The 26,444-nt window shown below is 45.6% G+C and overlaps 1 protein-coding gene across 1 annotated transcript; it reads left to right on the top strand.

The window, feature by feature from the left end:
- Window positions 1-11,955: 11,955 nt before the first annotated feature.
- Window positions 11,956-12,879, top strand: LOC115078246 (olfactory receptor 1030-like). The gene has a single exon (XM_029581040.1). The coding sequence runs from the start codon at window positions 11,956-11,958 to the stop codon at window positions 12,877-12,879; it is 924 nt and encodes a 307-aa protein (XP_029436900.1).
- The last annotated feature ends 13,565 nt before the right edge of the window (window positions 12,880-26,444 follow it).

Raw genomic sequence — 26,444 nt, 5'->3', positions numbered from 1 at the left:
TCAGACCAAGAGCCCATCAAGCCCAGTATCTGTTATGGTTTTGAGGTGTTTGAGTGGAAGTGGTAAGGGCCCTCGAGGAGCGAGTACCTGATCCCAGTAAGGCACCTGAAAGAAAGCAAAGGGCCCCCAAGAAGCAGGTACCCAGGTTAGAGAATACCCCAAAGGGCAGAGAGAGGGCTTCCAGTGGCAACTAGGAAGTGTCAGAGTAACGTAGACCGAATGAGTCCAATCCGTGTTCCAGTCCATTCACAATCCGAGTCTTTGCTAACTTGATTAGCTAGCAAGTAAGGGCAGGCTAAATACCCGGATGGCATGATGTCACTCAAGGGGGACACCCCTGTGGTTCATGCCATTGCTGGAATAAAGATATGGGTAGCATGTGCAAGCGCACCCTAGGAGGCCATTAGGAGAAACATGGCATGAGACAATGCAAAAGCTGTTCTGGGGACGCCGGAGAGAGCGGCTTGCAGATGCGGCAGTGGCCATCTTCCCAAGGCTAGTGGGGAGAGCAGAGAAAAAGGTGAGGCACAAGGGTCGAAGCCGTCTGAGACCGACGGACACAACAGTACCCCCTTTCAAAGGGCCCCCTAAAGACCTCCTAGCTGGTCTTGGTTTCTGAGGATGCATTCTGTGGAATTGTTGAAGCATCTCTTTATCCATGATATTAGCCAAAGGTTCCCAAGAATATTCATCAGGTCCATATCCCTCCCATGACAGGAGGTATTCCCATATTCTACTTCTTTCCCTCACATCAAGGATTGCATGGCATTTACTTTTTATTCGATGTCTTCTTCTGCATCTATAGGTGTTGGTTCTGGTGTCTTGGAGGAGAACTCACTAAGGACTAGCGCAGTGGTTCTCAACCCTGTCCTGGGGACCCCCCCAGCCAGTCGGGTTTTCAGGATACCCACAATGAATATGCATGAGAGACAATTTGCATGTTATGGAGGCAGTGTATGCAAATTGTCTCTCATGCATATTCATTGTGGATATCCTGAAAACCCGAATGGCTGGGGGGGTCCCCTGGACAGGGTTGAGAACCACTGGACTAGCGGTTTCAATAGTGAGACATGGAACGCATTATGAATCTTTATTGCTGGTGGAAGTTTAAGACTGTAGGGAAGAGAACCTAGTCGTCAGAGAATGGGCCAGGATCCAATGAAGCTTGGAGAAAAACGAGCTGATGGTAGCTTGAGTCTTAGGTGTTTTGTAGACAGCCAGACTTTGTCACTAGGCTTGAAATCTGGAGCCTTGCAGTGGTGAGCATCATAGCCTTTCTTCGCTTTTAGTCCTGCTTTATGTAGCATCTCTTTTGTTCTAATCCATAGTTGTGGATATCTTTGGCAGTAGATTGAGCTGCCAGGGACGACATTGAAAGTGGAAGTGGTAAGGGTGGTGATGGTGTTACGCTTGGGCTCCGGTCAGGAGTCATGAACACCACCCAGCAGGGTGGCTCCAGGTGGAGAGAGACAGGAAGCTAGAAACAGTGTCAGGTTCCAGGCTGGGTCAGGGCAGGCAGCAAGTATCAGAGTCTGGGTTCAGGCTGGGTCAGGGCAGGCGGCAGTAGCAGTGTCTAAGTACAGGCTGGGTCAGGGCAGGCAGCAGTCAGCAGTGTCTGGGTCCAGGCTGGGTCAGGGCAGGCGGCAGTAGCAGTGTCTAAATACAGGCTGGGTCAGGGCAGGCAGCAGTCAGCAGTGTCTGGGTCCAGGCTGGGTCAGGGCACAGTAAGCAGGGCAAGGCAGGTCAGAAGGCCCGTAGGCCACACACACACACACACAGAAGGCCCATAGGCCACACACCAATAGCGGGGCAAGGCAGGTCAGAAGGCCCGTAGGCCACACACACACAGAAGGCCTGTAGGCCACACACCATAAGCGGGGCAAGGCAGGTCAGAAGGCCCGTAGGCCACACACATACACACAGAAGGCCCGAAGGCCACACACCATAAGCGGGGCAAGGCAGGTCAGAAGGCCCGTAGGCCACACACATACACACAGAAGGCCCGTAGGCCACACACCATAAGCGGAGCAGGCAGGTCAGAAGGCCCGTAGGCCACACACACACGGAAGGCCCGTAGGCCACACACCGTAGTCAGGGCAAGGCAGGTCAGAAGGCCCGTAGGCCACACACACACACAGACAGAAGGCCCGTAGGCCACACACCGTAAGCAGAGCAGGCAGGTCAGAAGGCCCGTAGGCCAGGTAAGAAAAGCGAGGAAGAAGGCCCGAAGGCCGGGCAAGGCAAGGCCCGAAGGCCGCGCAGGGCAAGGCAAGGAAAGGCCCGAAGGCCGCGCAGGGCTAGAGCAGGGAGCCCACGTGAGCTCGATGCCGAAGCACCGAGGCAACTGTCAGGCAGGGTTATAAGGGCACACCCAGAGCATAGAGTAGACAGAGGAGATGGACTGGGCCTGTCAGGAAAGCCAGCACTAGAGGGACCCCTGGTGGTGAGGCGGTTGCACTGCAGCCAAAACTGTAACAGTACCCCCTCCTCAAGGCCTCCCCCTCCTCCTGGGTCCCATCTTAGCAGGGGGTACTCAAAAATGAAATCCGACCCCTCCAAGGGCAGCAACAGCTGGAGCAATTCAACAGGCTCAGATGGCTGAGTCAGAAAGTCTTTTAGTGGTACCAGTTTGAGCTCCTCCGGGGGTGGCAGCAGGGCCGGTTTAAGCCCCTCCGGGGGCGGCAGCAGGACCGGTTCAGCAGGCTCTTCTCGGGGTAGTGCAGCAGGCTCGGGCCCCTCTCGGGGTGAAACGGTAGGCTGGAACACCTGCCCGGGCGTTGTAGTAGGCTCGGACCCTTCTTGGGGCGTTGTAGTAGGCTCGGACCCCTCTCGGGGCGATGAAGCAGGCTCGGGCCCCTCTCGGGGCGATGAAGCAAGCTCGGACCCCTCTTGGGGCGATGAAGCAGGCTCGGCCCCCTCTTGGGGTGATGTAGCAGGCTCGGCCCCCTCTTGGGGTGATGCAGCAGGCTTGGATCCCTCTTGGGGCGATGCAGCAGGCTTGGCCCCCTCTTGGGGTGATGTAGCAAGCTCGGCCCCCTCTTGGGGTGATGCAGCAGGCTCGGCCCCCTCTTGGGGTGATGTAGCAGGCTCGGATCCCTCTTGGGGCGATGCAGCAGGCTCGGACCCCTCTTGGGGTGATGTAGCAGGCTCGGCCCCCTCTCGGGGCGTTGTAGCAGGTTCGGACCCCTTTCGGGGCGATGTAGCAGGTTCGGACCCCTCTCAGGGCGATGCAGCAGGCTCGGACCCCTCTTGGGGTGATGCAGCAGGTTTGGCCCCCTCTTGGGGTGATGCAGCAGGCGTGGATCCTCCTCGGGGCGATGCAGCAGGCTTGGCCCCCTCTTGGGGTGATGCAGCAGGCTCGGCCCCCTCTTGGGGTGATGTAGCAGGCTCGGCCCCCTCTTGGGGCGATGCAGCAGGCTCGGATCCCTCTTGGGGTGATGCAGCAGGCTTGGACCCCTCTTGGGGTGATGTAGCAGGCTCGGCCCCCTCTTGGGGCGATGCAGCAGGCTTGAATCCCTCTTGGGGTGATGCAGCAGGCTTGGCCCCCTCTTGGGGTGATGTAGCAGGCTCGGCCCCCTCTTGGGGTGATGCAGCAGGCTTGGCCCCCTCTTGGGGTGATGCAGCAAGCTCGGCCCCCTCTTGGGGTGATGTAGCAGGCTCGGCCCCCTCTTGGGGTGATGCAGCAGGCTTGGATCCCTCTTGGGGCGATGCAGCAGGCTCAGCCCCCTCTTGGGGCGATGCAGCAGGCTCGGCCCCCTCTTGGGGTGATGCAGCAGGCTTGGATCCTCCCCGGGGCGATGCAGCAGGCTTGGCCCCCTCTTGGGGTGATGCAGCAGGCTTGGCCCCCTCTTGGGGCGACGCAGCAGGCTTGGCCCCCTCTTGGGGTGATGAAACAGGCTCAGATGGCAGAGCAGCAAGGTTAGAAGCAGTGCACATAGAAGACACAGATTGCACTGCTGTGGGCTTGATACCCCGAGCCAAACTCTGAGGCTCCTTATTTTGTTTCTGGAGGAGCAGTTTAGAGAAGGCACAGGCAGTTCTAGGACGTCTAGGGAATGTGCTCGTTAGTGTCTCAACAGTAGCTGTGGGAAGCAGAGCCCTGCTAGAATTAATCAACTCTCTCCGTTTGAGAGAAACCTGTTCCTGAGGCTCTAGCACTGGTGTCACAGAAACCTTCTTGGCCAGGTAAGTCCTGGTTTTTTCTATCCACAAACTGCCAGCTAAAATGTCTGTTTTAGTGGAGCCAGAAGCAGAATACCGGTTAGGAGAGCTGATTGTTTTTTCTAATGGAACAGCTGATCCTAAAGCAGAACAATGGGGGCAGGGTTTGCCTGGTGGTAACAGACACGGAAGACAGGAGCATTTCCACCACCCTGGTTTAGGATTTAAACAATTTAAACATTCCTGATAGACTGAGACGTTCCTCTTATGACAACCACTGCATACCCAGTGTTCTTGGTCTGAGAGTTGACATGCAAGACAGTTCTTGTAACTGAGATAGTTCAAAGTCTGGCAACAAGCACAGACATAAAAACTTGGAGGCTGAGGCATAATGTGAGTAGAGGTAAAAGAAAAATTGGCTCACCGGTAGTACCAAGACCTATCTCTTCCCCTGGAAAATTGATGGCTTCGGCATACTGTTACGCTTGGGCTCCGGTCAGGAGTCGTGAACACCACCCAGCAGGGTGGCTCCAGGTGGAGAGAGACAGGAAGCTAGAAACAGTGTCAGGTTCCAGGCTGGGTCAGGGCAGGCAGCAAGTATCAGAGTCTGGGTTTAGACTGGGTCAGGGCAGGCGGCAGTAGCAGTGTCTAAGTACAGGCTGGGTCAGGGCAGGCAGCAGTCAGCAGTGTCTGGGTCCAGGCTGGGTCAGGGCAGGCGGCAGTAGCAGTGTCTAAGTACAGGCTGGGTCAGGGCAGGCAGCAGTGTCTGGGTCCAGGCTGGGTCAGGGCACAGTAAGCAGGGCAAGGCAGGTCAGAAGGCCCGTAGGCCACACACACACACACAGAAGGCCCGTAGGCCACACACCAATAGCGGGGCAAGGCAGGTCAGAAGGCCCATAGGCCACACACACTCAGAAGGCCCGTAGGCCACACACCATAAGCGGGGCAAGGCAGGTCAGAAGGCCCGTAGGCCACACACATACACACAGAAGGCCCGTATGCCACACACCATAAGCGGGGCAAGGCAGGTAAGAAGGCCCGTAGGCCACACACATACACACAGAAGGCCCGTAGGCCACACACCATAAGCGGAGCAGGCAGGTCAGAAGGCCCGTAGGCCACACACACACGGAAGGCCCGTAGGCCACACACCGTAGTCAGGGCAAGGCAGGTCAGAAGGCCCATAGGCCACACACACACAGACAGAAGGCCCGTAGGCCACACACCGTAAGCAGAGCAGGCAGGTCAGAAGGCCCGTAGGCCACACATACACAGAAGGCCAGTAGGCCACACACCGTAGTCAGGGCAAGTAGGTCAGAAGGCCCGTAGGCCACACATACACAGAAGGCCCGTAGGCCACACACCGTAAGCAGAGCAGGCAGGTCAGAAGGCCCGTAGGCCAGGTAAGAAAAGCGAGGAAGAAGGCCCGAAGGCCGGGCAAGGCAAGGCCCGAAGGCCGCGCAAGGCAAGGAAAGGCCCGAAGGCCGCGCAGGGCTAGAGCAGGGAGCCCAGGTGAGCTCGATGCCGAAGCACCGAGGCAACTGTCAGGCAGGGTTAAAAGGGCACACCCAGAGCATAGAGTGGACAGAGGAGATGGACTGGGCCTGTCAGGAAAGCCAGCACTAGAGGGACCCCTGGTGGTGAGGCGGTTGCACTGCAGCCAAAACTGTAACAGATGGTAGTCGTCCGTAAACCATTTTGAATGATGTTGATCCAGTTGAAGTTGCTGGATGAGAGTTGATGGCAAATTCAGCCCAGGGCTAGAGTTCAGCCCAGTCATTTTGGCATGTACCCACGTAGGCACGAATGAACTGCTTGAGTATCCTATTCATTCTCTCCGTTTGCCCATTTGACTGAGGACGGTATGCAGGGGTGAAGTCGAGAGAGATATCAAACTTCTTGCACAATGCTTTCCAGAACTTCGCTGTAAATTGGGCTCCTCTGTCAGAGATGATGTGCTTTGGCATGCCGTGTAGGCGAAAATGTGAGTGATGAAAAGCTTTGCAAGCTCCATTGCTGAGGGAAAGCCAGGGAGAGCCATGAAGTGAGCCATCTTTGAGAAACGATCCACTGTTACCCAGATGGTATTGTTATCTCCCGAGAGTGGTAAGTCTACCACAAGGTCTGTAGTGATGTAAGTCCAGGGCTTGCCTGGCACTGGCAAGGGTTGGAATAGGCCCCAAGGATGTCCGGGTGGTGGTTTCTGTCTGGCACAATTGGAACAAGAAGCAACATAGGAGAATGTGTCTTCCTTCATTGTGGGCCACCAGTTGTTCTTCTGTAGTTTAGCCAGAGTTCTGCGTTGACCAGGGTGTCCAGCCAGTTTAGAATCATGAGCCCATGCTAACAGATTTTTCCTTATGTTCTTGGGCACAACGGTCTTACCCGCAGGTACTGGGTGAGTAGCTGACAAGATAACTCTTTTCAGGTCAATGATATGTTGGGGTTCATCAGGTATGTCCTCAGAGAGAAATGAGTGAGATCGGGCATCTGCTCTGATGTTCATATCTCCAGGGCGGTATTTCAGCACAAAGTCAAATCTGTTAAAGAACAGAGACCATCTCGTCTGCCTATGGACAAAGAAAAACCTAAGCAGCGGGAGGGTAAGATGGCCGACGCTAAAGTGCACCAAAGCAGCCTGATGTGGTATTAGTAACTAAACTTACTACAGCTGTGGTTGAGGCTTTAGAAGATAGACTGTCTCAAATATCATCATAAATTGAGGAAGTAAAACAATTGGTTCAGGAATTAGGAAGTCAACTAGATACTGCTGAAACTTGAATCTCACCTTCAATGTCGGGATCGCCGCTTCTGCGGCTCTGCTGGGAAATCGGGGCGTCCGCCATTACCAGGCCATCTCGCTACTGTCCCGCGCGTGCGCGAGGACGTGCGTTATAGACGTACGCTCACCGGAAGTCTGGCTCCGCCCGAGTTAACCACGCCACGCCCCAAGCCCGATTTAACTGGCGTCCATCAGCTTTCTCATTGCCTTGCAACGAGGGTCGCTACTGCTAGTAGTTCTTAGTTGCACTCCTGTCGTACTGCTGCCATTGGCCACTGCTCGTTCCTGACTCTGCTTTTGCCTGCCGCCTGCCACTGACCTCTGCTCGTTCCTGACTCTGCTTTTGCCTGCCGCCTGCCACTGACCTCTGCTCGTTCCTGACTCTGCTTTTGCCTGCCGCCTGCCATTGACCACTGCTCGTTCTTGACTCTGCCTCGGTCGGCTGCCGGCCACCCACCTCGGCGAGTACCTGGCTCCGCCTCTGCGTGCAGCAGCCGCTGTCTTCACTTGGGCCCTGCTCCACTCCTGCCTGCAGACAGCGTCCAACCCCAGGCTGTTCCTGAACTGTTCCACTCCTGCCTTGGGGTTTGCTGCGCTACTCACGGCCAGGCTCGGGCCTTCACGCTGCCGACTTGTATTGCTCCCTGCAGGTCACCATACAAGACCTTACAGACTTGATCTTAGTACCTGCCTGCCTTGCTCGGATTAGGGCTTGTCTGCCCTCTGCTGGACTCTGTGATTACTCTTGCCCAGGCCTTGCTTAGAGACTGACACTGTACATAAGTCCCAAGGTGCTGGGACCCTATGGGCTCCTCCTGGGGGGTTCCCGGCTCCCGGGTGAAGACCTTATCTGTGTCTCCTAAGTCCCAAGGTTCCTGAACCCTATGGGCTCCTCCTGGGGGGTTCCTGGTTCCCGGGTGAAGATCTGTGCCTGTGGCTCCGCCTCCCGAGCTACTCTACCCAGGGTGGTTCGGCTCAAGGGTCCACACTTGAACAGCAGCTTCCCAGGCTGCAACACTAATATCGGAGAAAATTCTTTTACATTCAATGCACAATTAAAGTCTGGAATTTGTTGCCAGAGAATGTGGTTAGTGCAGTTAATGTAGCTAGGTTTAAAAATGTTTTGGAGAAGTCCATTACCTGCTATTTATCAAGTTGACTTAGAAAATAGCCACTGTTATTGCTGCTATCAGTAGCATGGGATAGACTTAGTTTTTGGCTACTTGCCAGGTTCTTATGGCCTGGATTGGCCACTGTTGGAAACAGGATGCTGGGCTTGATGGACCCTTGGTCAAACCCAGTATGGCATGTTCTTATGTACTTATGTAAAAACAAGAGCTGCCCATACAATCCTTGTCATGGACAAATATTAAAACCCATAAAAGAACATATTCCCCATTTCTTGCAAAAGTAGTTAACCTATCGCTCAGCACCGGCTCTTTCCCTGCCATGCTGAAGTAGACCTCCATCCTCTCTGTTCCCAAAAAGAAAACTGCTGATCCGTCAGACACTACAAACTATCGTCCAATTGTCTCACTCCCCTCAACTGCAAAAAAATCACTGAATTACTAGTGCTCCATCAGCTCTCTGAATATCTCAAAGAAATACATCCAAATCAACCTGGATTCTGTAAGGGACACAGCACTGAGTTCCGTACTTTACCCCTCTGATTTTCGGACAGTTCTACAGGCCCTTGTGTTAACCAGAATAGACTACTGTATTTCTCTCTACCTCAGACTTTCCAATATCGCTATTTGCCCTCTCCAACTAACTCAAAATGCAGCTGCCCATCTAATCCTAATACCGCTCACAGACTGCACATTACCCCAATCCTTCAGTAACTTCACTTGCTACCAGGCCATTACCGTATTCAATATAAAGTTCTTTCCATAATTCATAACTTAATTTATAACCCATCTAATGTTTGGCTTTGTTCTGCCCTGAGAGTATACATTTTCTGTATAACTCACAAAGATGACATTAATTTTCTCCAGAAAACATGAAAAGGATGCAATACTTCGATTCAAAACAATTTGCATTCAGTTTATTTTCTTAACAGCAAACAAAGTGAAAGGTTTTCAATAACAATTTAATTTTTTTTTTTTTGCATAGTCAGAGATGTGAAAGTTTTTGAAAAATGATGCAGGTTGTGGATATAATTGCCAGAGAATTTTGAAATTCTGCCACTATATACAGCATGGTAGGACCCTTCCCTGAGGAGCTGAAAGTTTAGAAGAAAGGGTGAAAATGACAGAGGAGAAGCAGGAGGCACCTGGCACAGAGCAGGGAAAGGACTGCAGGGCTGCAGCAGCCAGAGGGGGAAGGAGTGGAGAGGAGACATTGAGCAGGGCAGGTCAGAAGTCCCTGCTATGTTACACAAAATACTTTGATTCAAGAAGAACTGATAAATTCCAAGAAAATTGAAAACTTAGAAAATGAACTTAGAGCTAAAAACCTAAGAGTGTTAAACTTTCCTCATATTGCTCTAATCTCCCCATTGGAGCAATTTAAGAAGTATCTTTTGGAGACTTTGCAGCTTTCAAGAGATTTAATACCATCCATAACAAAAATATATTTCATAAAAACTGAGAGGAAGGATACACAAGGCGATCAGCTTCCAAATCCAGGAATTGAAAATTTGACAGAATTTCTTGAACAACCGTCGGAAGAACAGATTGACTATTGTGGGACGTTGTTAATAAGTTTTTCATTGGTATCAGAAAGAGATATGATTTTGAAACTTTTTCTTAGGAATAGAGAAAAAAAGTACCTGGGATTTAAGTTGTGGATGTTTCCGGACTTGACTAGAACGACCCAGCAAAGAAGGAAAATCTTTTTGGCAATGTGTCAGGAGGCCAGGGATATAGGTGCACAGATTACCATACGTTATCCGTGTAAATGTATTCTTAGACTAAATGATACGAGATACATTTTTCTTGACCCGTCTCAGTTAAGAATATTTCTAGATACGCATTCCTTGACTAAACAAAGCTCTAACTAATTTCCGTTTTTGGGATCTAGAAATATTATATTGCTGTGCCTCTCTTTTTACTTCCTATATGAAAATGAGATTTCCTTAATTACTCCCAATGAATAGGATTCTCTCTTTTATTTCCTTATAAAGGGATGATTTATAGTTGGGAATTTCTTCCACATTTCTTTTGTGTAAATTTAAAAAGATATTCCAGTAGGAATTTGATGTTCTTTTTCTTATAACATATATGTATACCTTTATCCCAATCTCTTCATATGCGTGTATTGCTATCATGTAATGTTTAAAATTCAAAATTAAAAAATTAAAAAAAAAAAGAAGTCCCTGCTATGAGATGGCACTTGGTGAAAGAGAGGGAGACTTCTAAACTTTCCTGGCAACTCAGGCACAGATCAGCAAAGTTCCCTTAATTGTTTGTGAGACTTTTTAATTTCCCAGATGCACAAAGCAAAGTTTTCTCTCCAGGTCCCTTTTGTAAAGCATTTAAGACACCCAAGGTGCCCCCGCATGATCCACAGTGGAGGAGAGGAGGCAGCACTGCAGGACAGGTAAGGAGAAGCCACAGCATTCCTGCAATGTGTGGCTTTAACGCCTTCTGTGAGCTGCGCTCTCTCATCAGATACAATTTACAGTTTTATTCAGAAGCTTCCACCTGGCTCAGTCCCTCCCAGCCAAGCGCAGCCTAGAGAGATCACCCTGGTGTCCTTTTCCTTTAAAAATATATTTTACACTGCCTTGGAGAGGAGCTACAAGGATCTAATGTGCCAGAGGTAGGATGAAGCTTGTTTGAGGGGACACAGATACAAATGAATCTGATTAAAAAGGAAATACGTAAACAATTATTACACAAACAAAAAAAGCTTCCAAGTATTAATTCTCTGCTCTGTCTCTGGATATGACCCTGGGTGAGTGACTTTATCCCTCTGTCTCTGCTCTAATCCCCGGCTCTGGCAGACTGTGTGTGTGACCCTGGGTGAGTGACTTTATGCCCCTGTGTCTCAGCTCTAATCCCCGGCTCTGGCAGACTGTGTGTGTATGACCCTGGGTGAGTGACCTTATCTCCCTGTATCTCAGCTCTAATCCCCGGCTCTGGCAGACTGTGCATGTGACCCTGGGTGAGTGACTTTATCTCCCTGTGTCTCAGCTCTAATCCCCGGCTCTGGCAGACTGTGCATGTAACCCTGGGTGAGTGACTTTTTCTCCCTGTGTCTCAGCTCTAATCCCTGGCTCTGGCAGACTGTGTATGTGACCCTGGGTGAGTGACTTTATCTCCCTGTGTCTCAGCTCTAATCCCCGGCTCTGGCAGACTCTGTGTGTGAGACCCTAGGTGAGTGACTTTATCTCCCTGTGCCTCCGTTCTATTCACCAGCTTGGTCATTGTGAGTCTGGGGGAGTCATTTTATTTCCTTGTGCTGCTCTAATCACAGCTCTGTCATTGACTCTTTGTGAGTGAACTCAGGGGACTCACTTTACCTCCCTGTGCCTCAGACCTAATCCCCAGTTGTATCACTGAGTGACTTTGCAGGAGTCACTTTTTCTCCCTGTACTTCAGTTCTAATCCCCGGCTCCACCACTGCCTTTCTGTCTCTATCCCTTAGATTCAATTTTTAAACCCCTTTTCATTCAGAGACAGAATGGGATGAGACTTTTGGTAACAGAGTCCTTTCTCTGAACAGTCTCCTCCTGATGCAGTGAACAGCTAATGCTCTGCCAGTTTAATGTGACAGGATAAAGTGCACATTTATTTATTTATTTATTTATGAACTTTTATATACCGGCATTCGTAGAAAACATCATGCCGGTTTACAATTAACTATAAAGAATGGAAAATTACAATGAACGGGGTAGGGGAAGGGGAGCAGGCTAGAAAGTAGGAGGAAGGAAGGGCAGAGAGAAAGTAAAGACTAAGGGAGATGGCCACACATGGCAGCATCTGTTAAGTTCAATTACATTTGTACTTAAGATACACTTCATTCCTTATTTCTTCTTAAACTCCTAGGATAAGAGCTATTAACTCCCAATGAATTTGGAAAACATGACGATGGTGACAGAATTCATTATTCTGGGGCTTTCTGATAATCCCCAGCTGCAGGATCCTCTCTTCCTGGTCTTCCTGCTCATCTACCTGATCACCCTGCTGGGGAACCTTGTGATTATCACAGTGACCTGTGCTGACCCCCGCCTGCACACCCCCATGTACTTCTTCCTCAGTAACCTCTCTCTCACAGACATCTGCTGCACCTCCACCATCACCCCAAAACTGCTGATGATCTTTCTCACAGGGGATAAGACCATTTCCTATGTTGGATGCTTTCTGCAGCTCTATTTCTTCATCAGTTTTGCCTGTGTTGAAGTCTTTATCCTTGCTGTCATGGCATATGACCGCTATGCTGCAGTCTGCGACCCCTTGCGCTATTCCCTCATTATGAATCAGAGAGTCTGTGTCCTGCTGGCTGCTGCTTCCTGGATCATCGGATTTCTACCACCTGAGACGATCACAGCTTCTATCACCCGCCTTTCATTCTGTGCCTCTAACAAGATCAATCATTTCTTCTGTGACCTCTTGCCACTGTTAAAGCTTTCCTGCTCTGACACAGCCACCATACAAAGCTTAATATTTGTTTCAGCTGCATTGATATCAGTGCCTGCCTTCCTTGTGACTCTCATTTCTTACATCTATATCATCTCAGCTATCCTGAGGATCCGCTCTGCAGAGGGGAAGCATAAAGCTTTCTCCACCTGCTCCTCTCACCTCACTGTTGTCTCCGTGTATTATTTGCCAGCATTTTGCATTTATCTGAGACCCAACTCAACATACTCCCAGGAGCAGGGTAAAATCATCTCTTTGGTCTACACTACTGTCACCCCCATGCTGAACCCCATCATTTACAGTCTGAGGAACAAGGAGGTAAAAAATGCATTGAGGAAAGTCATAAGGAGGTAGCTTATGGGAGCACGTGGTGTATAAATCACAGCAGGTTACTGAGCACAGCAGTTTCTAGCAGGGCTTGAGATGAGTCTCCAATTCAATCTCCTGGTTCAGTCATCTAGGACTGCACATGTTGCAGAAACAGCAGTCACAGTCCCCTGAAGGGAGAGAATTGAGAACCTAAGATATGCCACACTTGGTCATATCAAGTCCATTAAGCCCAGTATCCTGTTTCCAACAGTGGCCAAACTAAGCCACAAGTACCTGGCAAGTACCCAAGCATTAAATAAATCTCAAGCTACTATTGGTTAGGGGTGTGCATTTCTTCCTTACGAATTGGGAATCCGCAACATATAGGGCCATATTTGTTGTATTCTTGGGGAAGCGAAACGTATCGTGATTCCCTGCGAATACAACGAATCTTCGCCAAATTATTTGGCCGCCTAAAGGAGCCACTTTAAACAAACCCCCCCCCCCCCACCCTCCTGACCTCCCCAAGACTTACCAAAACTCCCTGGTGGTCCAGCTGGGAGTCCGGGAGCCATCCCCTGCACTCACACCCTCGGCTGCCGGTTTCAAAATGACACCGATAGCCTTTGACCTACTATGTCACAGGGGCTTCCGGTGCCATTGGTCAGCCCCTTTCACATGGCCATTGGCGCCATCTTGTGCTCCTACCATGTGACAGGGGCTGACCAATGGCACCTGTAGCCCCTGTGACATAGTAGGTCAAAGGCTATCGGCGCCATTTTGATTACTGGCAGCCGACGGCCCAAGTACAGGAGATCACTCCCGGACCCATGCTGGACCACCAATGACTTTTTGCAAGTCTTGGGGGACCCTCCTGACCCCCACAAGACTTGCCAAAAGTCCAGCGGGTGTCCGGGAGCGATCTCCTTCACTCTGGCCGTCGGCTGCCAGTATTCAAAATGGTGCCAATAGCCTTTGCCCTCACTATGTCACAGGGGCTACCGATGCCATTGGTCAGCCCCTGTCACATGGTAGGAGCACAAGATGGCACCGATGGCTATGTGACAGGGGCTGACCAATGGCACCTGTAGTCCCTGTGACATAGTAGGTCAAAGGCTATCGGCGCCATTTTGAAACCGGCAGCCGAGGGTTTGAGTGCAGGGGATGGCTCCCGGACCCCCAGCTGGACCACCAGGGAGTTTTGGTAAGTCTTGGGTGGGTCAGGAGGGTGGGGGAGGGGTTGTAGTTAATTTAATTTAGGAGGGAAATTAATAGGAATTGATGTATAAATGTATCGGGGGGCCCCTTGCCAAATGCAATGTATCTGCCCCCCGATGAATACGAATCCTGAATGCAACGTATGGCGTCCCTCTGCACATCCCTACTATTGCTTACTAATTAATATCAGTTTATGGATTTTTCCTCTAGGAACTTATCCAAACCTGTTTTAAACCCAGTTATGCTAACTGCTGTAACCACATGCTCTATCAATGCATTCCATAGCTTAACTATGCATTGGGTGAAAAATAATCTTCTCCTATTAGTTTTAAATGTGCTACTTTCAAACTTTATGGAGTGCCCCCTAGTCCTTCTATTATCTGAAAAATTAAATAATTGATTCACATTTACCCATTCTAGACCTCTCATGATTTTAAACATCTCTATCATATCCCACCTCAGCCGTCTCTTCTCCAAGCTGAAAAGTCCTAACCTCTTTAACTTTTTCTCATAGGGGAGCTGTTCCACCCTGTTTCTCATTTTGGTCGCCCTTCTCCAGGAGTGGATTCTGGGTAAAGATTGGCCCAGGGATTTTCCTCCCAGGCTGGCCCAGGAGATACCCCATGGTCTGCCGAGCACGGCTCTGTTGTGGCCGCGCTCGGCAGACCAAGTGACTAGAGTGACCGGCCCACTGGGGGATGCCCGATCCCCCGATAGGACAATACACCCCTGCCTTGCTCTGTATCTTCTCCAGTGCAGGTATATCCTTTTTGAGATGCAGTGACCAGAATTGAACACAGTATTCATGGTGCGGTCTCACCATGGAGCTATGACATTTTCCGTTTTATTTACCATTCCCTTCCTAATAATTCCTAATATTCTGTTCACTTTTTTTGACTGCCACAATTTAAATGGATTATCCACTATGATGCCTAGATCTCTTTCCTGGGTGGTAACTACTAAAATATAACCTAAAATCATGTAACTACAGCAAGGGTTATTTTTCCCTATATGCATCACTTTGCACTTGTCCACATTAAATTTCACCTGCCAATTGGATGCCCAATCTACCAGTCTCGCAATGCCTCTAGCAATTTCTACTCTCCATAATTTTGGGTCATCTGCAGATTTGATCACCTCACTACTTGTACATTTTCTAGATCATTTATAAATATATTGAAAAGTATGGGTCCCAGTACAGATCCCTGAGGCACTCCACTGTTTACTTTATTCTACTGTGAAAACAGACCAATTAATCCTGTCTTTTAACCTGTTTGTAATCCACGAAAGGACATCACTTCCTAATTTATTTCTTTTTAGTTTTCTTAGAAGCCTCTCATGCGGGACTTTGTCAAACGCTTTCTGAAAATCCAAATATACCTCATCTACCGGTTCACCTTTGTGCATATGTTTATTCACCCCATCAATAACATGTAGGAGATTTGTGAGGCAAGTCTTCCCGGGGTTACATTGGTCATCTTCCAGTCTTCAGGTGGAATGGATGATTTTAATGATAGGTTACAAATTAATTGAAATGGGTCTGAAATTTCATTTTTTTAGTTATTTCAGAACCCTGAGGTGTAAACCAAACTACTCTTCAGTTTGTCAATCAGGCCTACCACATCTTCTAGGTTCACCATGATTTGGTTAAGTCCATCTGAATCATTACCCATGAAAACCTTCTCCAGTACGGGTACCTCCCCAACATCCTCTTCAGTAAACACTGAAGCAAAGAAATCATTTAATCTTTCCACAATGGCCTTATCTTGTCTAAGTGTCTCTTTATCCCCTCGATCATCTAACTGTCCAACTGACTCCCTCACAGGATTTCTTTTTTGGATATATTTTAAAAAGTTTCTATTGTGGATTTTTGCCAATATGGCCAACTTCTTTTCAAATTCTTTCTTAGTCTGTCTTATCAATGTCTTATATTTAATTTGCTAATACTTATGTTTTACCCTATTTTCTTCTGATGTATCCTTCTTCCAATTTTTGAATGAAGATCTTTTTGGCTAAAATAGCCTCTTTCACCTCACTTTTTAATGATGCTGGTAATGATTTTGCCTTCCTTCTTCCTATCTTAATGTGTGGAATACTTCTGGACTGTGCTTCTAGGATGGTATTTTTTTTAACAATGTCCATACCTCTTGCACACGTTTTACCTTTGTAGCTGCACCTTTCAGTTTCTTTTTTAACTAATTTTCTTATTTTATCAAAGTTTCCCTTTTGAAAGTTTAATTCTAGAGCCATGGGTTTACTTACTGTCCCCCTTCCAGTTATTAATTCAAATTTGATCATATTATGATCCCTTTTGCCAAGCAGCCCAACCACCATTATCTTTCTCATGCAATCCTGAGCTCTTCAGAGAATTAGATCTAAAATTGTTCCTTCTCTCATCAGTTGCTGAACCAATCACTCAATAAAACTGTCATTTATTTCATCCAGGAAATTTATCTCTCTAGCATGTCCTGATGTTTCACTTACCCAGTCAATATTGGGGTAATTGAAATTTCCCATTATTACTGCACTACCAATTTGGTTAGCTACCCTAACTTCTCTTAGCATTTCACTGTCTGTCTCACCATCTTGAGCAGGTGGATGGTAGTATACTCCTATCACTATACTGTTCCCCAACACTCAAGGTATTTCTACCCATAAAGATTTGATTGTGCATTTAGTCTCATGCAGGATCTTTATCCTGTTGGACTCTATGCCATCCCAGACATAAAGCGCCACCCCACTCCAAGAAGCTCCTCTCTGTTATTGTTATATATTTTGTACCCAGATATAGCACTATTCCATTGGATATCCTCTTTCCACCATGTCTCTGAGCTGCCAAATAAGCCTATGTCATCATTCACTGTTATGCACTCTAATTTTCCCATCTTAGACTACTGGCATCAGCATACAAACATTTACAAAGTGTGTTTTTTGTTTGTATTTTCATTCTACTTTTTAATTGATATGGATAAATTGGAATCTTTTAGCTCAGGGGAGTTCTTAATTATAGGTACTTGGACTACATTTCATATTATTGGAATCTCTCTTTTTCGATGCCCTAACTCTAATGATCATTAGTATCCTTCAAAGAAACCTCCCTCTAAACCATGTGCTGCCGAGCAACTGTCAGCTTTCCCCTTTGATTTAGTTTATAAGTTGCTCTATGTATTTTTTAAAGGTTAGTGCCAGCAGCCTGGATCCACCCTGGATAAGATGGAGCCATCCCTTCGGAAAAGACTCCCCCTTCCCCAAAAGGCTCCCCAGTTCCTAACAAAACTGAATCCCTCTTCCTTGTACCATTGTCTCATCCATGCATTAAGACTTCGGAGCTCTGCCTGCCTCTGGTGACCTGCGTGTGGAACAGGGAACATTTCAGAGAATGCTACCCTGGAGGTTCTGCATTTCAGCTTTCTACCTAAGAGTCTAAATTTGGCTTCCAGAATCTCCCTCCCACATTTTCCTATGTTGTTGGTACCATGACAGTTGGCTCAAGGGTCATTGCTCAAGGGTGACAGCGCTCATGGGCTGACTCAGCAAGGTACCTCTTATGTCTTTATGTCATAATTTTAAGTAGCATTAATTGTACAGAAAATGTGGAATCCAAAACTCAAGTTGGGTTCTGTCTGTAGCTGATTGCATCAGGCATGTAGTGAACTGGTGTCTTATAATATCTTGTCTGCACACTTTTTAAAATGATTAAGTGGTTTGATAAAATTCCCTATAAACATATAAATTAATATGAATCAGATCAGCATTGGGGAAGCCTTTGAAGAAAGATGATCTCGGTGGGTCTGGTGAGGTGTTTAGACTATGGGGAAGGAATGATCCTGGGATTTCAGCTGATCACTGTATTAGGGGTTGGGAAGGAAGATTTTATTAATGCTCATTGCTTTATACTCCCCTGGAATTTTACATTGGGAGGGGTGGTCAGACAACTGGAAGAAGGTTGGGCTCACCAGATGTCTGGTCATCTCTCAGTCTACCTGGTTGTGTAAATCCATTTCTCTAATCCTGTTATGTATTATCTGTTTTCTCTGGTGATTTGTTCTTAATAAAGCTCCTTATATATGTCCTCTGTGCACACTTACTATATACGTCCCTTGTACACTATTTACTAAACATCTCTCCACTGGAGATTTCTATGTACCATAGCAATGTAGGGATATTCAGTAATATGGGATACTGCTAAGTACAGACAGGATCCTTTCTGGAGTGTAATGCTTGTGGACCCTTGTGTTGTGGCATGGTTGATGCATTCTTGGAGGTGAACCTCCTAGGCCCGCACCGAGAGATGATGAATGTGCCCAAGGCTGGGATAAGACTGGACCTTCACCTATATCAACCTGTTCCCTTCAGGTTGAGTCCTTGAGTTCTAGGGGTCGGAAGGACTTAGCTGAGAGTCAGAATAAGAGAGTCCAGGGTCGGGCCAAGGTCAGGGCAGGCAAGAGTCAGGCATAGTTGAGATCCGATGCAGAGGTCAGTGGCAGGTGGCAAGTGAGGGACCGGGACAAGGCAAGGCTGAAGACAAGACAGGATGGATGGACTGGAAAGAATAAGGAAGGCTGGACGAGGCAAGGCACACTGGAAATAGCAAGGCAGGTTGGAACACTGGAACAAGGCAGGATCAGTAACGTTAGAGCAACACGCATTGTAGAAAACAGTAGGACCTTTGCTAAGGCAATGTGTTGCTGTAAGTCCATGTTTAAATAGCTAGGCAGGGCAGACATCTTCAGGAGGCACTGAGAGTTCCCACCGTAGGGCCTTGACAAGGCATGAGTGTGCACTTGTGAACACCTAGGGCGCCTGGCAGCAACAGCATTGTGATGGTGGCATGTACCGTGAAGAGCTTGTTCGGAATGTTGGCATGGTGTGGAGGACACGAGAATGCTTTGGGGTGCGTACTGCTGGTCGCAAGATGATCCCATGACCAGTGAATGTAACATGGAGTGAGCGAGGTAAAAGTGACTCTTAAATATAAAATTTCCTGTTTCCCTCTAGGAGATGCCTTTGCAATGTCTAGATGTATGACACAATCCTGTCCATGCAGCAGTTTAAAGGTGGCAGTACTGGGAGGTGTGAGCAGGCACTATTCAGGGAGGTAATATTTATACAGAATGCATATTGGTTGTCTGCATGCACATTTTTTTTTCAGTTGTTAGAACAAACTTCTATTACTTACACCAGGTGCACTATGCACCAAATTCAACTCTATTTCTTGCATGCTGATACCTAGATTTATCAAAATGCTATATTTATAGCAGAAATAGCACCTGCGATAAAAGGGAGCATGACTATGCTAATTTTCCTGCTCCCGCATCTCATTTTTAATTTCCGCCAGGTGCAATAATTTTATCACACCTGTGCTAATTTTTGCTTTGTGCACCGATTAATCCACCACGGAGGTGTTGCAGTGAAAAGGTTTTTAATGTAAGAGAGAGAGAGAGAAAGGACTAATATGTCACTTTATACCACTGAAAGAGGAGGCATTTTTAACTCGGAGTTGGGTTTGGGGGGGGTGGGGTACATTTTTTTGAGGGGTTACATACACAGTAGGAAGCACAAAAAGCAAAGTTGACATCACTGAAGATTTTCTGCTGTTTGAATCGATGAAAGGTACAAGAGGAGTTGATTTGTACAATGAAATCTCTACCTAGTTCAAACAAGCTAGGTAGAGAGGGCAGAGGCTCTCTCTCTCACTCTCTTTTAGAATTATGTTCTTCCTCCTACTTTATGTTCACACCTAGGGTCATAGCTTCAAACATCTTCCCCGAGATAAATTTAATGAGCTGTGATGAAGACACAGTCCTCTTCCCAGGCTGTGCCTTTGCCTGGAATAGGTTGCCTCTTTATCTTATTTATTTACTTAACATATTTATAGCCTGCCTATCACCAGTTAGGAGACAAAAAGACAATTCAAAGGGTGTGTGTGTGTATGTATATAGTGTATATTATTTTGGTGATGGCAGGATTGGCTCCAGGTGATATAGTAAGAACCATTGAAGGAACTTTGTAACCTCTGTCTCATACAGCTCTCCAAGTTACCAGAATTTCAGGGAAAGAAATTGTTCCCTCCAAGCAACGGAAGTGAATTGGCTTTCCCCACTCTACCCACTTCCCTTAAAACACTTAAGAAGAAAAAAAAATAACTAGCTCATTTTCCGCAAGAATTACCACATTGGGCGAACAAATCTTCCTTCTCCAACCAAGGCCAGGCCCAGGCTAATTAATTATAGGCCACCAAGCCAAAAGTCAGGCACTCACAAGACCTCCTCCTTGCCTCCTTTATTTGGCATTAAACTCAATAAAAATTTAAACCATTTTTATTTTTGGCTTCTAGTGTTGGGTTTCCAGTTCACCTGAAACCAGGCCCTAAAGCACAAACCTTTATTCACACCTCCGTCCCCAGCTATCATAGTAATGTGCTGCTGTTGAGTGATGATTAGAACTCCCCCTACAAAGACACTGTAACTGCTTGCTCTGTAGTTATACGATGTTAGGTTCCATATTAGGATCTATCACCCAGGAAAAAGATCTAGGTATCATAGTGGATAATACTTTAAAATTGTCGACTCAGTGTGCTGCAGCAGTCAAAAAAGCAAATAGAGTGTTAGGAATTATTAGGAAGGGAATGGTTAATAAAATGGAAAATGTCATAATGCCTCTATATCGCTCCATGGTGAGACCGCACCTTGAATATTGAGTACAATTCTGGTCGCCGCATCTCATAAGAACATAAGAACATAAGAAAATGCCATACTGGGTCAGACCAAGGGTCCATCAAGCCCAGCATCCTGTTTGCAACAGTGGCCAAGCCAGGCCATAAGAACCTGGCAAGTACCCAAAAACTAAGTCTATTCCATGTTACCATTGCTAATGGCAGTGGCTATTCTCTAAGTGAACTTAATAGCAGGTAATGGACTTCTCCTCCAAGAACTTATCCAATCCTTTTTTAAACACAGCTATACTAACTGCACTAACTACATCCTCTGGCAACAAATTCCAGAGTTTAATTGTGTGTTGAGTAAAAAAGAACTTTCTCCGATTAGTTTTAAATGTGCCCCATGCTAACTTCATGGAGTGCCCCCTAGTCTTTCTACTATCTGAAAGAGTAAATAACCAATTCACATCTACCCGTTCTAGATCTCTCATGATTTTAAACACCTCTATCATATCCCCCCTCAGTCGTCTCTTCTCCAAGCTGAAAAGTCCTAACCTCTTTAGTCTTTCCTCATAGGGGAGCTGTTCCATTCCCCTTATCATTTTGGTAGCCCTTCTCTGTACCTTCTCCATCGCAATTTTATCTTTTTTGAGATGCGGCGACCAGAATTGTACACAGTATTCAAGGTGTGGTCTCACCATGGAGCGATACAGAGGCATTATTACATTTTCCGTTTTATTCACCATTCCCTTTCTAATAATTCCCAACATTCTGTTTGCTTTTTTGACTACCGCAGCACACTGTACTGACGATTTCAATGTGTTATCCACTATGACTCCTAGATCTCTTTCTTGGGTTGTAGCACCTAATATAGATATAGTTGCGATGGAGAAGATATAGATATAGTTGCGATGGAGAAGATACAGAGAAGGGCAACCAAAATGATAAAGGGGATGGGACAGCTCCCCTATGAGGAAAGGCTGAAGAGATTAGGGCTGTTCAGCTTGGAGAAGAAACGTCTGAGGGCGGAATATGATAGAGGTCTTTAAGATCATGAGAGGTCTTGAATGAGTAGATGTGACTCGGTTATTTACACTTTTGAATAATAGACGGACTAGGGGGCATTCCATGAAGTTAGCAAGTAGCACATTTAAGACTAATTGGAGAAAATTCTTTTTCACTCAACACACAATAAAGCTCTGGAATTTGTTGCCAGAGGATGTGGTTAGTGCAATTAGTGTAGCTGGGATCAAAAATGGTTTGGATAAGTTCTTGGAGAAGAAGTCCATTAATGGCTATTAATCAAGTTTACTTAGGGAATAGCCACTGCTATTAATTGCATCAGTAGATGGGATCTTCTTGGTATTTGGGTAACTGCCAGGTTCTTGTGACCTGGTTTTGGCATCTGGTGGAAACAGGATGCTGGGCTTGATGAACCCTTGGTCTGACCCAGCATGGCAATTTCTTATGTTCTTATGTAGCCCAAGGAGCAGACACTGGGCTCAGGCAGCAGACCCAAATCTCTCACATGGTAGCCCGCCACATTGCAAGTGATTCACCGAGCCAGCGCATAAAACAGATATTAAAGAGCATTTTGTCTGGGGCTGGCCCTGTGGCAGTGCAGCTGGTATGGGTGTGATCGCCAGCTTGGGTCTTCCACTCTCTGAGTTGGCCAGGGATGGAGCTGGGGTGGAAGAGGAATTTTTACGCAGATAGGTGATCTCTTTTAGTTGTAAATTGAAGGCCTGGTTGTTCACATGACTGATGAGGAGTTATTGGGCATGAATTTGTTTTAACACATGTCGTTAAAGACAGTCTGTTGTTTTATTGTAAACCGACTTGAAGTGTACACAATATGTTCGGTATACAAAAATGTTAAAATAAAATAAATAAATAAAAAATAAATAAATTGGGTGAAATTATGACTGTATGACAGCAGGGATATGTAGGAACCTATGCTTTGGTGAGCAGAAGACATCTTTCTGTGAGGGGCTTTTTAGAGAGCATTATTGTGGGAGGTAGAACATTTTAGGAAGGGCTGGGGGCAAGGGGGATTTTGTGAGGTTGGGATGGGTATGCATGCCTCATTGTAAGTTAAGTGTGCTATATTTTATTCATAATTTTGTACCCCATTCTGGGTGCTTTTTCAAGTGGAATACATGATATGAAAAGATTCTGAATGAAGGCTTGGCCAGTTTGAGAAGGAGAATTTGAACCCTCTCAAGTCAATAGTGAGAATGCTGAGGAGCGGGGAAGTTACTCGGATAAGTTTATCTTGGTCATGTTAGTTGGATATTTAGCAGACATAGCCAAGTAACTTTTTATGCAGTAGGGATTGGAGGAGATTTGTGATGGTTTCAGACTTTTCCTTTGTAAATAACCAACCAAATTTGTCATGCTGACACTCTTTCTTGTACAAAACCTGCCACCTCTGGATTACTCCGGGGGTCAGCCAGCTCAGCAGTGTTATTTAACATTTAAAGTCTCTTGGGAGAAATTGTAAGAATGTATGGACTTAGATATAAAATTTATTAGATGACATTCAATTGACTATCAACAGGTCAAAAAAGTCACTGAAGGTATATAATCATTCCCTATCATTAACCTATATCACCCGAATCTATATGAGGTCAAACAATTTGGGGCAATTATTTGTTTCCTGATCTATATGGTTGTTTTTGAATTGTAAAACTACAATATTTTACAACACATACAAGTTATTTTGTTGTATCTATCATTAGATGCCCGTGTTGTAAGATGTATGTGGGTAAAACTACGAGGGCTTTGTAAATTTAGAGCACCATTGGTTCAACATTATGTAGAATCCAGCCACAAGCTCCAGTCCCTCAGATGTACAGTAATTGATCATGTGTCTTTTCAAGCAAGGAGAGGGAACTGTGATTTAATTTTGAGGGAAACAGAGCAAAGATGAATTTTTAAATTAAATAGCCTGAACCACATGGATTAAATAGTTTTATTGATTGGAACTTATTTCTATAAGTTACCGCCATGCAATATTAAGAGTCATAAGATGTGCTCTTTCAATTCAACTAATCATAATAAAATAAAATAAAAAAGCAATGAAGGAGAATGATAATTAAATAGATTAGTTTGATGCTTAAACATTGATTGAGTTTTTGAATTTCTGTTGAAATGTCATGCGGCTATAAAATCCTCAAATGAGCTGAGACGCTATGCCACGTTTCGGAAAACTTTGCCAATGGCTGATGATAGAAGGCATTCACCACTGGAACTGAAAAAGAACAGTTTGAAAAATTAGTAAGTTGAGAAAGAAAAAGATGGAATGTTTGGATGTAAGATGATGTTTTAATAATTTCTTTCAAATACATATAACAAAGAGGAGAACAATCACTATCACTTCAAATCTCTTCAATAAATAAAAGAGGAGGCGGATTATTATTAATCATTGAAGAAATATTTAAAACTAAATTTCTCTCAATCAAAACACCAGTGAATCATGAAATTGTCCTTTTTGATACTAATCATTTTCAAATCTGCCTGGTATACTGCCCTCTCAGTCTCCTCGAGCTAAATATCTCCCCACTAATAGAATTTTTCACAACTCATTTAAATCCCTCTAAACCCACCATAATATTAGGTGACTTTAATCTACACATGGATGCCCTCTCCCTATCTAATACCTGCCAAACACTATTAGACATAATGACTGCACTAGGTTTTAAATTGATCACAGACAAAAAAGCAGACCACTCATTAGATCTAACCTTTATTAACAGTAGCCTCCTTGAAAACATAAAAACTGAATACACACAAATCCCATGGTCAGACCACTTCCTCATTAACTCCCAGATAAAGCACAAAGGACCCACAAAAAAACAGAACATGGAACCAGCTGAATTCTCATACCACCCCCCTTATAACACTGAAATTCTTAAAGACAAACTATCCGAAGAATTAACACATATCAACTACATAGATAACCACAATGCTACAACTGACTGGCTAAACAGAATAACTTCTTTAGCTAACAAACTAAATCCTCTACAAACTGCCCGCATTAAAGAACCAAAATCAAACAATCCATGGTACAGTGAACAAATCAAAGAAGTAAAACGGATACTTAGAAAAAAAGAAAAATAATGGAAAAACAACAAATCAACCGAGAATCTAAGTACAGAAAACAACTAGCATACTACAAAAAAACAATCTTAGACACCAAAAAAAAAAATACTACAGCTCAAAAATAGAAAAATTTGCAAACAACGCCAGAACCCTATTTAATATAGTAAACAACCTAACATGTGACAACACTATCAATCATCTAACCCTACAAGAAAATCAATGCAATGATGTAGCCCTATTCTTTAAAGACAAAACAAGAGATTAGGATGCCCATTAGAGACGTCAGTATCTGGGCTGAATTTGAGGAGGTATCACACGCTGAAGTAGAAAAAATGATTAGGCAATTAAACCCTCCTACCCACAAAAGCGACACCATACCCATTACAGAACTTAAAAAAATAGCTGACACAATAACCCCAACCTTAACTAAAATCATCAACCTCTCACTAGACGAAGGAGTAATGCCGGATACCTTGAAAGGAGCCATAATCAAGCCAATTATTAAGAAAAAGAACCTTGACCCCTTAAATCTTAGCAACTACAGACCAGTCTCCAACTTACCCCTAATAGCCAAACTAATCTAACCACCTTGAAAATAACAACATACTATATCCAGCACAACATGGATTTCGCAAACACTACAGTACAGAAACGTTGCTATTAGCTCTATCAGACAATATCTTAAGAGGATTCGATACAGGAACACTCTACATTCTGGTTCTATTAGATCTCTCAGCAGCATTTGACACTGTAAATCACAGAATAATAATCAATAGACTGAAAGAAATAGGACTCACTAACAAAACACTAAAATGGTTCGAGTCATACCTAAACAACAGGTACAAATCAAAAATGCACTTTCAGAAAAAGTCAAACTGCTAACTGGTGTCCCACAGGGATCAGCCCTATCTGCAACACTCTTTAACATCTACCTCCTCCCAGTATGTCACTTACTAGCAGGACTGGGAATCATATATTACATTTACGCAGATGATATACAATTACTGTTACCCATTCCAAACACCATTGAAGAAACAATGAAACTAGCCAATATGTACCTAGAAATAATCAAACAGCTCCTAAACCAGATGGAATTGGTAATAAACATTGAAAAAACTGAATTCTTACACCTTGAATGTAAAAACACTCACCACACACAACCAACATTCACAATCAAAAATATTCAAACCACCGAGTTAGCAACAAAAGTTAGGGATCTAGGAGTAATAATTGACCCTGAGCTAAACATGAAACAACACATCTCACAGAAAATAAAAGAAGGTTATGCAAAACTAATGATCCCAAGCAGACTAAAACCTCTATTAACGATTAACAATTTTCGCACAGTTCTACAAGCAATGATATTCGCTAGCAGAGATTATTGTAAGTCCCTGCTGTTAGGACTACCTCAATCTACAATTCGGCCTCTGCAAATATTGCAAAATTCTGCTGCCAGAGTTTTCACAGGCAAAAAAAAGAGTGACCACATTACAGGAACACTTGCTGAACTCCACTGGCTTCCAATCGAAGAAAGAATACAATATAAAGCACTTTGTATAATCCATAAACTAATCCACGATGATAAAGCCAACTGGCTTAACACGGCACTGCGCGTACATGTACCACAAAG

The sequence above is a fragment of the Rhinatrema bivittatum genome, chromosome 16 (genome assembly GCF_901001135.1).
Source record: "Rhinatrema bivittatum chromosome 16, aRhiBiv1.1, whole genome shotgun sequence".
Classification (NCBI taxonomy): Eukaryota; Metazoa; Chordata; class Amphibia; order Gymnophiona; family Rhinatrematidae; genus Rhinatrema; species Rhinatrema bivittatum.
This window is presented reverse-complemented; position numbering and strand designations above follow the sequence as displayed.

Coding starts and splice junctions, on each gene's coding strand:
- LOC115078246 (XM_029581040.1), top strand. CDS start 11,956: ATGAATTTGGAAAACATGACGATGGTGACAGAATTCATTATTCTGGGG.